Here is a 14,055-nt window from a genome sequence, read left to right as displayed (position 1 = left end):
GCAGCTGCAGGACAAGGCGCTTTCCGCCCCAAGTGACGCCGCTTGTACTGACGCTCTCCGTCGTCGCTCGCAGGCCTGGTCGCTGTCGTACATCCCGAGCACGCCGCAGACCATGCTCGACGCGCAGCGCGCGTACGCGCTCGAGCACAAGCCTGTCGAGGGCGTCCCTACCCTGTGCGTCGGCTGTTCTCTGCCTCGTCGGCGGTGTAGCGCCTGCTCGAGCCCTGTCGGTTCGTCCCCGTCTTGACGCCCTCCCCTCTCGTGCAGCACCAACGGCCTCGCCTCCCTCCTTCTCACCTACGCCTCGCACGAGCTCTCGCTGCACCACAAGTCGCCGTCGACCTCGCGCGTGACGCACGTCGGCGCCCACTTTGTCGCCCTCGTGCCGTACTGGGCCGCGTGGCCGTTCGAGATCCTCGTCGTGCCGCACCGCCGGCACGTGCGGAGCTTGGCCGAGCTCGACGACGAGGAGCGGAGGGACCTCGCCGAGACGATGGTGAGGGTCGCGAGGCGGTACGACAACCTGTGCGTCGCGCGCTCTCCCTTTCCCTCCTTCTCTCCTCGCGCTCGAGCGAGTGCCGCTGTGGGTGGTGGTTGACCTTGACCACGACAGGTTCGAGTGCTCGTTCGCCTACTCGATGGGCGTCTACCAAGCCCCGACGCACGTCGCCTCGCCCTCGTCGTCCTCCTCCGCCGCCGCCGACACGTCCGACCTCGGCGCGTTTGCGCAGCTCCACCTCGGCTTCTACCCGCCCCTCCTGCGCTCGGCGACCGTCAAGAAATACCTGGTCGGGTTCGAGCTCTTTGCCGAGACGCAGCGCGACATTACGCCCGAGCAGGCGGCGCAGCGCCTGCGCGACAAGAGCGACGAGCGGCACTACAAGGTGGACCTTGTCGTGGCGCACGAGCAGGAGGGCGAGGGCGAGGGCAGCACGAAGAGGGTCGTCGAGGAGGGCAAGTAGAGCGCGAGGATGAGGGCGGCGGCGGCGTAGACGTCTCGAGCTGGAAAAAAGAACCTGGCAGAGCGTTTCCTCGACATGCGCCCCTCGCTCGAGAGCTGCAGCGAGACGCACAGTGAGCCTCGCTCGGTCCAGACTGCCGTCTCGAGCGGCGGAGCGAGCGCGAGTGCGAGCACGACCGTGGCTGAGCTGCACGAGAGAGAAACACGGCTCGAGCGCAAGAAAGGCCGGCTCATCTCGCTTTCTCTCTCTACCGCCGAAAGGGACCGACCGAGAGATCGCTGTGACAGGCAGTATTGACACGTCCTCTCGCTCTAGCTGCGTCTACGCTCGACTCTGCGCCCTCCTCCTCCTCGCACGCTCGCCCTCCTCCTCGCGGGCGCTCTAAGCCCTCCCGTTGGCCATGTCGCTCGTCGTCGGCTCGTCCGAGCCCTCCTTGGCGACCTCGCGCACGGGGACGACGACGGCGTCGTCGGCGTGGGCCGGGTCGGTCGAGAAGGTGTAGGCGCGCACCTCGGCGTTGGCCCAGGGCTGGGGTGCGGGCGGGCGTGGGCGTGGGACGGGGAGTGTGGGGGGGGGAGAGAGAGGAGCGTGGAGAAAGGGAGGGAAGGGCGGCAGAGGGAGAGGAAGAGGAAGAGGCAGAGGGTCAGTGCGCTGCTCGGCGAGGGACGGAAAAGAGAGAGAGAGGGACGCACCGTCGCCGACCTCCTGCCCTCGGTCAAGCACCTCAAGATGTCGCCATGCGCGACGACGACAATCTTGTCCTCGCTGCGGTCGCGCAGCCACCTCCTGACCCACCTCGCGCGCTCCTCGACGCGCTCGGGCGCAAAGATGCCCTCCTTGCTCGTCCACGACGAGGCGCCCGCCCAGTGCTCGGGTGTCGGGGACGGCTCGAGGGGCGAGAGGTCGAGGCCGGTGAACTCGGGGTCGGAGGCGAGGGTGGCGCGGTCCTGCGAGGGCGGGGCGGGAGGGTCAGGTTCGAGGACGAGGGGGAGGAGGAGGGAAAAGGTGGGGCGCACCGAGCCGGTGTCGCAAGGGAGGGCGTTGACCTCCTGCAGCTCAGGCATGATGACGACGGGCTTGCCTGCGCGTTCGAGGCGTTCGCGCAGCGGGGCGTAGCTGCGGACGGCGCGACAAAGGGTCAACCTCGCGTGGAGGGAGAGAGAGTGAGGAAAGGGCGACGCACCCAATGATCATGGTCTGCATCGGGCGACGGAGCTGTGTGCGCCCGGAGAGGACAGGTTCAGCGAGGCGGCGCGCGAGGAGGGGGGGAACGAGCGAGGGCGGACCGGCGACGAGACGATGAGGTCGGCGTCCTTCTGGAAGTCGTCCTCGGTCTCGTTGCGCAAGTTGCGGCTCTGCTCGCGGCCGAGCTTTGTGAGGGGTGCGTCGGGGACTGTGGGCGGAAGCGAGTGAGCGTGCGAGAGGGGCAGGGGAGAGAGGGCGAGGACGGACTCGAGTAATCTTCAGCGACGTTGTGCTCGGCCTGGGCATGTCGCGTAAAGTAGATGGTCTTGGGCATGGTCTCGGTAGTGCAGTCTGTGGTGGAGAGAGGGAAGGAGGAGAGCGAGGAGGCCGATGCCGTCACACTGGCCGACGAGGTCGCTCTCTCAACCTGCGCCGTGCTGGCCACCTCGTGGGGACCAAGCTGCTGCTCTCGAGCACGATCGCAGCCCTGTCCCCGTCCCTCGACGAGAGCGAGGGCCGCCGTCTGGCTCGAATCGGTCGCCTCGCGGCTCGTCCTCGTCCACGGCGGTCCTCTCGCCGCACCGGCTCAAGCTGGCCTGCTGCCACTCGCAATCTGCCGTACAGCCCCCAAGATCCGCCTCGGCTGCCCTCGCCGTGCCCCGACGTAACGACTCGCTCAAGCTCAACCTCTCCTCCTCGACTCGCCGCACAGCCACCCTCTGAGGGGCACAGCATCTTCGACAGCCCCACTACACGTCGCTTCCGCCGCCTCACCGTGCCAGGCCGGCCGCACCGGCGCCAATGCCCCTCCTCGCCTCGTCGCCTCGCCCACGTTCACGTCGCACCCCGCCCTGTCCTCATCAGACCGGTCCAGCACGCTCGCGACATAGCTATCGACCGCTCACCAACGTCGTCTGCGCGCCGGTACCGCGCGCGTCGCCTGCGACGCCGTCCCGAGCCGACCTGCGCCCGCGCCCAACTCGCCTTTGCGCCCTGCCTTCGCGCTCACCCACCACGCCCAGCCCGGCCGTACCTCATCTCGACGCACTAACGCCCTCGTTCACCGTCAGCCTGCCCCTCGCTGCCCGAGCTCGACTGCCCACCTGCCCTGTCGACCTCGGTCGCCAACTCCCGACCCGACGTGTCCCTCCTCGCCCTGCCCACCGTCGCCAATCACGTCGAGCACCACATCGTCCGCACCCACTCGCGCCGCTCGAGCGTCGGCGGCAGTGTCGCGGGTCCTCGACGGCGGGCCGACCTCGGCGAGGACGGAGGAGCTGCCAGGGCGGCGAGAGGGCGCGGCCGTCAGGTGCGCTCGTTGCGCCGAGAACCGTGTCGGAGCGAGTCTCGGGCAGGAGAGCAGGTACCCGAGATGGACATGGCGATGGTCTGCAACGCGCAGCTGGACGTTTGTCCCGAGCATTCTGTGCGAGCCCTTGCGGTCGGCGAGCGAGAGCGAGTTGGTGCGCCTTGCTCAAGGGGCGGTGTTTGGTGCCAAAGTGTTGCTGTGAGCATGTGAGATGCCCGAAGAGCGCATTCTGGGCTCTGCAGCAGCGAGAGCGAGCGTCGTCGTCTCCCCTTGGCCGTCGTCCGCGTCGGCGGTCGGGCTTTCCCCCTCTCCCCCTCTCACTCTCGACCCGCGCGAGGTCCAGCTGCCAACACGCGGGCGATGGACGGCACAGGGCAGCGCAGCCCAGACCAAGGCCGCACGCCCCAAGGTCCAGGTGCGCTCCCCGCTCTCCTCCTCCCGCCTCATCTCCCCGCCGTCGCGTCCGCGTCCTCGCCCGGCTCAGCGCAGCCGTGTGGGGCCGCACGCGCACCAGCACAGTCGACCCTGGCTCACGCTCGCCCTCTCCCCTGCCGCAGAGCACCAGCCCGAGCACGACGGCGCCTTCTACCTCGCCGCACTCGGCGCCGCCCAGGCCCCGACTCGCCCTCACCTCGCCCAACCACCTCAGCCGCACGACCACGCCCAGGCCCACCACCACGGCTACGGCGCCACCAGCGGCGACGACGACGTCGACGCCCTCATCAACTCGGCCCTCGCCGCCTACTCGGCCGGCGCGGCGCGCCCCCAGGGCGCAGACCAGCTCATCCGCCTGCGCGCCGGGCTCGGACAGCAGCAGGACCAGCAGGAGCATGGGCAGGTGCAGCACGAGCGCGAGCAGGGGCATGCCGCAGGGCCGCACGACCTGAACGTCGACGGCGAGGGCGACGACGACGAGCAGGGCCTGTTCCTCCCGCAGCTGCCCGTCCCGCCGCCGAGCTTCGCCAACGCCCACCCGGCACCCGCACCCGCCGCGCTCCCGTCCCCTCCTTCAACCTCGGCCACCGGCGCCGCCGCCGCACACGCCCTTCCCTCGTCCTCGTCCGCCGCCGCCGCTTCAGCAAGCGCCGCCCCTCTCCCCTCCTCGCTCTCCTTCCCACCACCACCTTCCGCACCCGCACCTTCCACCGCCGCCGCCACCTCGACCCGCACGCGCGGCCGCGGCCCGGGCTCCCGCGCGCGCTGGACCGCCCGCGAGGACGCCCACCTCGTGCACCTCGTGCGCGTCGTGCCGCCCCTGACGTGGAACGAGATCGGCGCCGCCATGGGCCGCGCGCCGACCGGGTGCTCGATGCGGTGGTACAAATTCCTGCGGGACCGGGTCGCGAGGGGCGAGATGGGTCAGTCGCACAGGTTCCCTGCTCTCACGCATGTCGGGCTCCTCGCAGCGCTTGCCGCGAGGCCGAGCGCTCTCGAGGTGCGGGCTCTGCCTTGGGACAGTAGCACTGACTCTCCCTGGCCGTCTCTGCAGGTCCGGGTGCCACACCGAGCGACGCGGCGGGCGTCGAGCAGGCGCAGGGGTTCGGCGGCGGCGGACTCGAGCCGTCGAGCGAGATGGTCGTCGGCGGGTCGGCGGGCGCAGGAGGACCGGCGCAGGTGCAGGGAGGAGCTGGCGGTGCAAGAGAGGGGGCCCTGCTGGTCGACGACTCGTCGGGTGCGTCCTTCTCGCCGGCGGATCTGTCCTCGGCGCACGAGGCCAGAGACTGACATCCTTGCCGCCGCACACAGGCACCACCAGATCCACCTCGCCCACTTCTACCTCCAACGCCCTCGCCAAAGCGCGCCCTCTCCGCAAGGCCACCTCGAGCGCCCTCTCGACCGGCCGTCCCGCCGCGCACGTCGAGCCCATCGAGCCCTCGGCCCTCCCGCCGCCGCTCCCGCCGTCCGAGACGCTCCCGGGCCACCCGTACCCGCTCAAGGAGGGCACCAAGCTCCACTCGAACGCGGGCAAGGGCTACCTCCCGCGCGACGCCATGGTCGCCAAGCCGCCCGTGCCGTTCCAGCCCCACACGGTTTTGCGCGGCAGGCGCACGCAGAAGGCTGTGCCGCTCTCGGTCCCTGGCACCGCGACGAGCGCGCCGGGCGAGGGCGCTGCCGCCGTCGCCGCCGAGAGCGCGCCCGACTCGGCCTCGCCGGCCGACCTCGCCGTCCCTCTTCCTCCTCCTCCTGCGGCCGGCGCTCTCGCCCCGACAGCCTCGCCCTCTTCCTCCACACCGTCGTCCGCGCCCGCTCTCGAGCTCGTCGCCGACCCATCGACCTCGTACTCGACCGCCCCAGCCTCGACGGTCGACCCTTCCGCTCCCTCCTCGTCCGCCGCACCCGCCCCAGCACCCTCAGCAGCCCCGGCTCCACCGCCCAAGAAGGGCAAGGGCTCCAAGGGCGGCCTGTCCAAGGCCCAGGCGAGCGTGCACGTGTGCCCGGCCGAGCACTGCACGGCGGCGTTCAAGCGCAGCGAGCACCTTCGGCGGCACTACAAGAGCGTGCACCGGGGCGAGAAACGTGCGTCGGGTTGCTCTCTTTCCCTCTCTCTCTCGCGTGATCGTGGGCGTTGGAGGAGCGTCGAGGAGATGGGCGACGGCTGAGGAAAGGAGAAGGCGGGAGAGGTAGCCGAGGAGGGGGCGAACAGGGTTGACTCGCGCTCGGGCAGGACTGACCTCTCTCGGTTGTCGGCACACACAGCTTTTCCCTGTACGGTCGCCGGGTGCGGCAAGACGTTCTCGCGCAAGGACAACCTGCAGCAGCATGTGCGTCGCGACCTTTCTCTCGTCCGCCTCCTTCTCTCTCCCCAAGGCGTGTCCTGCCCTTCCTCTCGCCCACCGACATCCTCTCGAATCGTCCTACGCCCTCGTCGCCTCCTCTCGAGCATCCTCTCGAGCATCCTCCCGCACGCGCCGCCTCACGCCCGGACCCATTCTGACCCTTTCTTCCTTCCCTCCCCTCTCGCCCCCCCCCCCCCCCCCCCACAGCAAGCCATGGTGCACCTCGTCCGCGCCCGGTACACCTACCCCGACGGCTCGTCGTCCAACGATCCGCCCGAGGCCGGCACCGACGCCGCGCGCCAAGTCGTCATCTCGTTCGACGAGGTCGCCGTCGCGCGCCCGACCAAGGCGGGCTCGGCGAGCGCGAGTGGGGCGGACAAGGACGGCGAGGGGGCAGGTAGAGCGGGCGCCAAGGGCAAGAAGGGCAAGAAGAAGGGCGAGCGCACGCCGGCCGTCGTCGCGCAGGCCCAGGGCCAGGCGCAGGTCGCCGATGCCCAGGCGTGGCGCGCCGTCGTGCCCGGCGCGGCGCACTACTCGGTCGCGCCGAGCGCGAGCCCGGGCCTCGAGGGCGGCGAGGGCGGGGGAGAGGGAGGGGCTGGCGGCGATGGTCGGCCACCGTCGTCGTCGGCCAAGCGGGCACGCGAGCGCAGCGTCGCCTCGGCCTCGGCCTCGGCGTCACGGCTCGACGGCGACGACGCGCACAACGATGGCCGCATCGACAAGCGCCTGCGCCTCACCGGGCTCGCCGGGCAGGACGACGACGCGCTCGACCCGGCGCTGCAGGTACTCGCCGCGCAGGCCCATGCGCAGGCCCAGGCGCACGCCCACGCCCACGCGCACGGCGGCGGCAGGGGCGCGCGCAGCATCACGCCGAGCGCCGCGTTCGCTCTGAGCGGCACGCATGCCCTCGCGCACGCGCCCGTTCTCGGCTCGTCGACCTCGGCCACGTCGGCGGCGGCGTCGACTGGGTCCGCCGAGGCCGACGCCACGCAGCAGTACTATGCGCAACTCGCGCGGCAGCTGCAGGGCGTGCGTCGCTCGGGCGGCGGCGGCGACGGGCAGGCCGACATGCTCGGGCACGGCGGCCGTGGCGGCGTGGGCGAGGCGAGCCCGCGCACGAGCGCCGGCGGTCCGGGCGGTCTCGCCGGGCTGTACGTGCCCGGCCTCGAGGCGTTCCTCGACGGGCAGCTGGGCGTCGTCGACGGGCCCGGCGGCGAGCGGTGAGCTGGACGAGGGAGGGAGGCGCTGCTTGAGGGGGCGCGGGAGAGAGCGGGGAGGACCTGTTCGCGTGCTGGTTCACGCCTGCGTGCACTGTCGATGTGCCTTTCTGCGCTGCGGGCACTCGTGAGAGGCGAGCGAGCGAGAGGCGAGAGCGACGGTCGCTTTACTCGGCCGAATTTGAGAAGGTCGCGCTGCGGCTCTCGCGCCTGTTCAATCTCTCATGAAGCTCTGTGTAGCTCCCCTACAGCTGTGGGGGCTTGCACAAGCACTGCTGGACGAGGAGAGAGGCTCGCACGCTCCGCTTTTGTGAGACGAGGCGCGTGCGCTTTTGCCTCCCCCGCACTCTCGAGCCTGCACCCTTCTTCCTCTCACCTCACCCGCTCACACACCGCCAGAGCAGCGCACGACTATGCAGCAGCCTCTACAGCGCCCTCGCGACCGCCACACCCCCGCCACAGCTCCGCTCAGAGTCCCGCCGGTGCCTCTCGCCGTGCCCCCGCTCTCGCTCGCGTGGCCCGCACCAGAGCCATCAACAGCCCTCGCGCTGCCCGGGAAGGACCACACGGCGGTTCAAGGTGCTCAGCAGGCCATGGCGGGGCCAGACTCGAGCGGCGAGGGGGAGGACTCGTACGAGGAGGCAGAGCAAGGTGCGTCTCGCCGTCCACTCCCTCTCTTTTCGCCGAGAGACTGACTGCCACTTCTCACAGACGGTTACCTCGAGCCTGTACGGTCACTTGGCCTGGCGGGCAAGCGCCGTCGCTCGTCCTCGTCATCTGCGGAGCGTCCTGTCCATCGTGCGTCCCCTTTTCCTCCTCCGTCGAGTCTGCAGGGGAGAGAAGACAGGGCTCACCCAGTCCTATCGGGTCCGCAGAACGTCGGCACAGCGATTCGCATGAGCCCAAGCCCTCACGTCACGCCGCGCCCGTCTCGACCACCTCGTACCGCGACGGGCACGCCCTCAGCCTCGGTTTCCCGTCGACCTGGACGCCTGTTGACGACGTCGTCCTCGTCAGCACGGTCGAGACGATGAACGAGGAGGCGACAAGGCGAGGCGAGGGCGTCGACTGGGCGAGTGTCGCCGAGGCGCTGCCCGGCACGAGGAGGACGAGGCGCCAGGTCGAGGGTCGGTGGAACGCTCTCGTGCAGCAAGGTGTGTCCCCTCTCTCTTTCTCGGTCTCTCTGAGCTCCTCTTCCGGGTACTGACCCTTCGTCGAGCAGTGTCCGAGGCGCTGTCATACCTCGACGATGATCCGCCGCAGCCGAGCGAGCCCGAGTCGGACGGTTCTTCACCTTGTGCGTCGCCCTTTCTGTCGCGCCTGTCCTCTACTATCTTGAGGGTGCCTGACGCTCATTCTCCCCCGTACGACAGCTACGACGGCGACGCCCTGGACGACCGACGAGGACGCCCGCCTCGTCGCCGCCGTCAAGCACCACTCGCCTTGGTCCGCAGCGCAGCCCATGAACGCCGTCCTCGCCTCGACTGCCGCCTCGGCATCATCTTCTCGCTCGGCATGGCCGGCTGTCAAGGCGCGCTTCGACTCGCTCGTGGCCGAGGGCGAGCCCGGCCCCGCTCGCACCGCCGCCGACCTCGCCGAGCAGTGGCGCACTTTGCAGTACACGGCCGGCGCGCACCGCACCCGCCGGGCCCAGGCCGAGGCGGCTGTCGAGCTCGAGCGCGCCGAGTGGACGCCGCACGAGCTTGCGCACCTCGTCGACGTCGTCATCGGGCTCGGAGGGAGCGTCGAGCGCAACGCGGCTGGGTGGGAAGGCGAGGTCAAGGCGACGAGCAGGTGGATGCAGGTACTGCATGGCCTCGGCAAGCAGACGTCCCTCGTCGACGTGTGCCTCGCCTGGTGCGAGGCCAAGGACGGCTCGGCGGGATCCCCAGGTCCGCTCAGGCCCCCCTCTCTCTGTCTCGCTTTCGGGTCCTCTCGAGCCTCTGTCCCTCACGACTGAGTCTCTCCTTCCACAGCTTCGCTCGTCGCATCGTCAACCTCGCGCTCGTCCACACCTGTCGTCGCCGCCGAGTCGTTCAAGCGCGAGCCTTCCCCACCCACCGCCTCGACCTCCACCTCGACCCACCCGTCCTCCTCCCTCGCCACCGCCCAGCTCCCTCCCCTCCCGACCCGCCTCCTCTCGACGACGACCTCATCCGAGCGGGCGTCGGGCAGGATGTATACGGCCGAGGAGGATGCCATCATCATCGCCGACCGACGTGCGGGCGTCAAGCAGTCCATCACGGCGAGGCGGCTCAAGCGGCCCCTCTCGGGCATCCGGGGCAGGGTCAAGGCGCTGCGCAAGAAGGGCGTCATTGTCGACGAACGGCCGGGTCGAGCGCAGTGAGGGAGCGAACGAGGGAGGAGGACGGGGTCGGAGAAGCTCGGCCGGTCCAATCGCGCGCTCCGCGCCGCGTCTCGACCCCCCCCCCCTCTCCACCTTTGCAACGCGTCGATAATATTCGCCTCCCGACCGTCGCTCTCATGTGCAGCTGAGAGCTCGTCGCGGCGTCGAAAGGCGGCTCAACGGCGCGAGAGAGCTCGAGAGGGACTGTAACTTGTGAGCAGCTCTGCCTGGGAAGCAGCAGAGAGCGTCGAAGAGCGCACGCAGCTCGGCTACGCCGACTTCGCCGAGGCGAGCGATTCGAGAGAGCGATAAGCTTGCAGCAGACAGCGGTCAAAGCGTCGAATGCCGAGGTCTTTTTCTCGCTCCTCTCGCGTGGTACGGGGCCAGCGACGCGATGTGCGAGGAGTGCGAGGTGCTGAGCACGAGCTCGAGACCTCACCTGGCCGTTCAGAGACACAGAGAGAGAGCGAGAGCTCGTCTCGCGCGTCGGCCTCGAGTTGCTCGCTGCGCTTGTCTCGCTCGACCTCGGCTCGGTCGCTCGCGCAGCAGCGTCGCAAGAGTTCTCTCGTGAGAACAGAGAAGTGTTCAAACCGAAAGAGCCCCTCACCGAGACGGAGCCGCTCGTAGACGGAGCTCTTGCCGGATCTGTGCACGGGCCTCGTCTGCTCTCGACGTCGCTCGAGTCTCTCGCAGAACGGCACTCTCAAGTCGGTCTGGCTAAAGCGAGGTGCACAGCAGACTTGACAGGACTAGCAAGCTTTGACACAAGCGGCGGCGCACAAGCGCGCCAACCCCATTCTCTCTCGACGCCCTCCTCAGACCTCCTTGCCCTTGCCCTCGCCCTCGTCCGCGCCCTCCTCCTGAGCCCGAGCGAGGGCGAGGTCCTCCTCGAACGCCTTGGCGAGCCGCCCCGCCGCCGCTATGGCCTTGGCGTACTCGGCCGACGCGGTGAACCACCTCTTGCGCAGGCGCTTGCGCGGCACGGGCCCGGCGACGGCCCCATCGGCGGCCCCGCCGGATGCAGCGACGGGAGCGGGCGTGTGGGCGGCTGCGGTTTGGCGGTTGCTCGCGTCGTCGAGGCGAGAGCGCTTGCCGAGAGAAATGTCGGGCGAGCCGACTGGTTGCGCGAGCAGAGAGGACGGCAGGAGAAGGCCTGTTGGTGCGGCAGTCGGTCAGTGACTGCGACGGGCCCAGAGGGACTCAAACAGACTGGCAAAGTGAAAAGAGAGGACGCACCGTGCTTGAGCCAGTCGCTGCGCTTCGCGTCGACCCGCTCGGCGACGCTCCGGCTCGACGTGCCGAGCGCCGCACCGATCGTGGCGTAGTCACGCCCACGCTTGAGGAGGCCGACGATGACGGCGTCGTCCAACAGCTCGCTCGGCGAGTCGGTCGGGTCGGTCGGGAACGGCGAGTGGTTGGCGGCGGGTGCGGGCGTCGAAGGAGCGGCGGGCGAGGCCGTTGACGTGGATGCGGAGGTGGTCGAGGCGTCGTCTCGGGCGAGGAAAGGGATAGGGAGGGAAGGGATCTTGGCTGTGGGCGAGGCGGTCGTCAGAGATGTCCGCGCGAGAAGAAGATCAAGAGGACGTGGGCGCACCCGTCGGCGTCGGGGCGGCCTCGCTGTACCCTGGAGGAGCACTGGTCCTGCCCTTGCCCTTGAGGATCGTGAAGCGCTGGGTAACGCTCCTCGCCGACCTCGAGATCTGCTGGCCGATGTCGGCGAAGGTGCGCCCGCCCGCACGCAACTGGATGATGACGGCGTCCTCCTCGGCTGAATAGGGGCCCTTCTTCGTCTCTGCGACGTGGAGCACGAGAAGAGATGTCAGGCTCGCTCAGGGAAGGAGAGGGCCGATCGAGAAAAGGAGGACGCACCCGACGGCGAAATCGACGTTGCCCCGCCTCCTCCGCGCTCGCCCTGCTGCCGCTGCTCGCCGGCTGCGCGCGACGCGCCTCGTCCCTCGCCCTCGACGTCCCCACCAATGCCGCTCGCCGCCTCGCGCGTGCTCGCCGCCGGGCCCTCGCTCGCGACAAGCTCGCTCGGGCGCGACGCTGCCCTCGCTCGCGCCGAGCTCGCGCCGAGCAGCCCGCCTGGCTTGCGGAGGACGTCGATGCGCCAGACGACGGCGATTGTCGGGCGGCCGACGACCTGGGCGATGTCGCCGACGGGCTTGGCCTGGTGTAGGCGGGCGAGCTGCTGGTCGTTCTCGGCGGTCCAGGGCTTGAGCGCGGCGGCGAGGCGGCCAGTAGCGTACAGGTGCGTGAGGCGCTCGGTGACCGAGTCGAGCGTCTTGCTCAGTCGGTCGGCGCACACGGGCTTGGTGTGGCCGTCGAGGCGGAGGAGCAGCAGCGAGTCGTCGTCGGCCGAGGACCAGGTCGTCGAGGCCGTGCCCGACGCGCCGACGACGGCGCCGCCGCGTCCCGAGCTGGGCCTGACCGCCGCCGCGCTCGCGGTCGCCGCCGGGTCGTGGCGAGCGACGGGCATCGGGGCGCGAGGTTCTGGCGGCGTGTCGGCGGACGGATGACGACGAGGGAAGGTGCGAGAGGCGGCGAGGAGCGTGTGCCTCTAGCTGCGCCGAGTCGAGAAGCCGTCGGTCAGGTCGCACGTCCGGAGGAGCAGGCGCTGGCGGGAAGAGCGGTGGGACGAGTGAGGAAGATGGAGGAGGAGCGTTGCGCGGCGACGGCGAGCTCGCGCACTCTCCGCGGGGCGGACGCCGCGGTGCGTGCTCGAGAAGATCGAGCTCAACGGCGGGTGCGCCTCGGCAAGCTCGTTGCCTGGAGATCTGCGCGGATGGAGGCGGGGCCGGGCTCGCAAAGGAATCGCTCTCGGACGAGAACGAGAAGCTGCTCTCGGTTAGGACGGTGTTCCTCGCTCGGGCCCGGCTCAAACACCTCTTGCGCTCGCCTTCTAGCCTGCGAGAGACGTAGAGAGTGTCAGGGAGGGCTTCGAAATGACGAGGGAGGACTTGACGAGGGCGGAGGCGACGCACCGTTCCGCCCTTGCGCCCTCGTGCCCGTCCGCCACACAGCCCGACACTCTGTCGCGACGCACAGCACCTCCTCGGCACGTGTTGAAGACCTTGCGGCTGCTGCGTGCGACGAAGAGACGAGCTGCGAGAGCTCGACCGTGCCGAGACCTTACAAGGGCAGGCCGAGAGGAAGGACGAGGACGGACGTCGAGCTGCTCGCCGCACCGTGTCGGCGCCAGTGTGTCGAAAGGAGGCTGCAGGTGACTCGACGACACTGTCAGAGACCGACTCGATGAGGCGAATATGAATGAATGAGAGGAGGACGCACAGCAAACGAGAATCGGCGAGACGGCTCGAGGGAACGCCCCGCTTGTCGCCGGGAGCGAAGGACGAGGAGCTCGGGACGGTGGGTCAGAGGTAGCCACGTCGGCGCGACTGCAGTCTTGCGCGGGTCCAGTCGGCGGTCGGCGCGGTCGGCGGCGTAGACGAGCGGGATCGAGTCGGGTCCGGCAGCGCAGGCCAGTGAGGGCGGCAGCACCTCGAACACAGGCCGCTCATAGACCGAGCGACACGGTCGAGCTCGTCGAGAGTGCGTGAGGGCACGCAAAGGGCGAGCGAGCGCGGGTTCGAGGTGAGGACCCGGTCGCGCTCGAGCGGCCGAGGGGCGCAGCAGCGTGGGGCCGTTACTCGGCCTGTGCACGAGAGCTCAAATGGCCGAGCCAGCTGGCGGGCGCGAGAGCTGCCGACGAGTGCGAGCAGTTTCCCGACGAAAGTGCGCGGAGAGTTGAGCGGCGAGGTCGAGTCGGGGGAGGCGGCGAGGCGAGGGAGGCGGGCGGGATAGGCGGAACAGGGGCGAATGGGTGCGCCGACTGCGGTGGTGCGCAGTGCAGGTGGACCGGACGGCGACGGGAGCCGGTGCGAGGTTGCCGGATGAGTGCGAGGGTGGACCGGCGGCCGAGGAGTCGAGGAGGACGAGACAGCGACGGCGACGCCTCCCGAGGTGCCGCCGAGTCGGGTGTGGGCAGCGAGGAACAAGATGCGAGAACTGGAGCAGAGCAGCGCGTGCTTGAGCGAGAGGGAGACGAGAGTGGGCGGGGCCGGTTTGGCGCGAGGTCGACCTCGTCGGCGTCGGTCTCGCTCCTCTCAGCTCTTGACAAGCATCCTCGCACTCGCTCAAGATGTACTCTGCCACTCGCACTGCTGCTGTACGCTCCACCCCGCTCTCCTCCCACCCGTCCCACTCCCCCCCTTCCGCTCGCTCTCCCTCTCGCGCCCGCCCCAAACTGACGCTCTTT

The 14,055-nt window shown here is 69.9% G+C and overlaps 5 protein-coding genes across 5 annotated transcripts in view; 3 read left to right on the top strand and 2 right to left on the bottom strand.

Annotated features, from left to right (window-relative positions):
- The window catches only part of RHOBADRAFT_38763 (uncharacterized protein), a gene marked incomplete at its 5' end in the record, with an annotated part of 1,968 nt that extends 933 nt beyond the window's left edge, over positions 1-1,035 (top strand). Inside the window, 3 exons of the mRNA XM_018413558.1 lie at positions 5-174; positions 268-525; positions 614-1,035. Coding sequence (XP_018269175.1) covers positions 5-174; positions 268-525; positions 614-962 — 777 coding nt within the window. The 3' untranslated portion in view covers positions 963-1,035. The remainder of the gene's footprint in view (positions 1-4; positions 175-267; positions 526-613) is intronic.
- A 203-nt stretch (positions 1,036-1,238) lies between these two features.
- RHOBADRAFT_55345 (uncharacterized protein) lies at positions 1,239-2,505 on the bottom strand. The gene is made up of 6 exons (XM_018417802.1): positions 2,415-2,505; positions 2,249-2,355; positions 2,146-2,177; positions 1,979-2,078; positions 1,655-1,909; positions 1,239-1,490 (listed from the first exon to the last, which is right to left on the bottom strand). The coding sequence occupies exons 1-6, from the start codon at positions 2,479-2,481 to the stop codon at positions 1,344-1,346; spliced, it is 708 nt and encodes a 235-aa protein (XP_018269174.1). The 5' UTR covers positions 2,482-2,505; the 3' UTR covers positions 1,239-1,343.
- A 1,311-nt stretch (positions 2,506-3,816) lies between these two features.
- Positions 3,817-7,565, top strand: RHOBADRAFT_55344 (uncharacterized protein; the record flags this gene model as incomplete). The annotated part of the gene is made up of 6 exons (XM_018417801.1): positions 3,817-3,871; positions 4,014-4,814; positions 4,946-5,128; positions 5,203-5,973; positions 6,154-6,218; positions 6,441-7,565. The coding sequence occupies 6 exons, from the start codon at positions 3,817-3,819 to the stop codon at positions 7,455-7,457; spliced, it is 2,892 nt and encodes a 963-aa protein (XP_018269173.1). The 3' UTR covers positions 7,458-7,565.
- A 478-nt stretch (positions 7,566-8,043) lies between these two features.
- On the top strand, positions 8,044-9,797 carry RHOBADRAFT_46225 (uncharacterized protein; the record flags this gene model as incomplete). Its single annotated transcript, XM_018414743.1, has 6 exons — positions 8,044-8,101; positions 8,162-8,248; positions 8,326-8,604; positions 8,673-8,747; positions 8,824-9,342; positions 9,427-9,797. The coding sequence occupies 6 exons, from the start codon at positions 8,044-8,046 to the stop codon at positions 9,795-9,797; spliced, it is 1,389 nt and encodes a 462-aa protein (XP_018269172.1).
- A 715-nt stretch (positions 9,798-10,512) lies between these two features.
- Positions 10,513-12,696, bottom strand: RHOBADRAFT_55343 (uncharacterized protein). Its single transcript, XM_018417800.1, has 4 exons — positions 11,667-12,696; positions 11,392-11,589; positions 11,034-11,327; positions 10,513-10,950 (listed from the first exon to the last, which is right to left on the bottom strand). The coding sequence occupies exons 1-4, from the start codon at positions 12,274-12,276 to the stop codon at positions 10,613-10,615; spliced, it is 1,440 nt and encodes a 479-aa protein (XP_018269171.1). The 5' UTR covers positions 12,277-12,696; the 3' UTR covers positions 10,513-10,612.
- Between the last annotated feature and the right edge of the window lie 1,359 nt (positions 12,697-14,055).

Source organism: Rhodotorula graminis (genome assembly GCF_001329695.1).
Source record: "Rhodotorula graminis WP1 unplaced genomic scaffold RHOBAscaffold_12, whole genome shotgun sequence".
NCBI classification, from domain to species: Eukaryota; Fungi; Basidiomycota; class Microbotryomycetes; order Sporidiobolales; family Sporidiobolaceae; genus Rhodotorula; species Rhodotorula graminis.
This window is presented reverse-complemented; position numbering and strand designations above follow the sequence as displayed.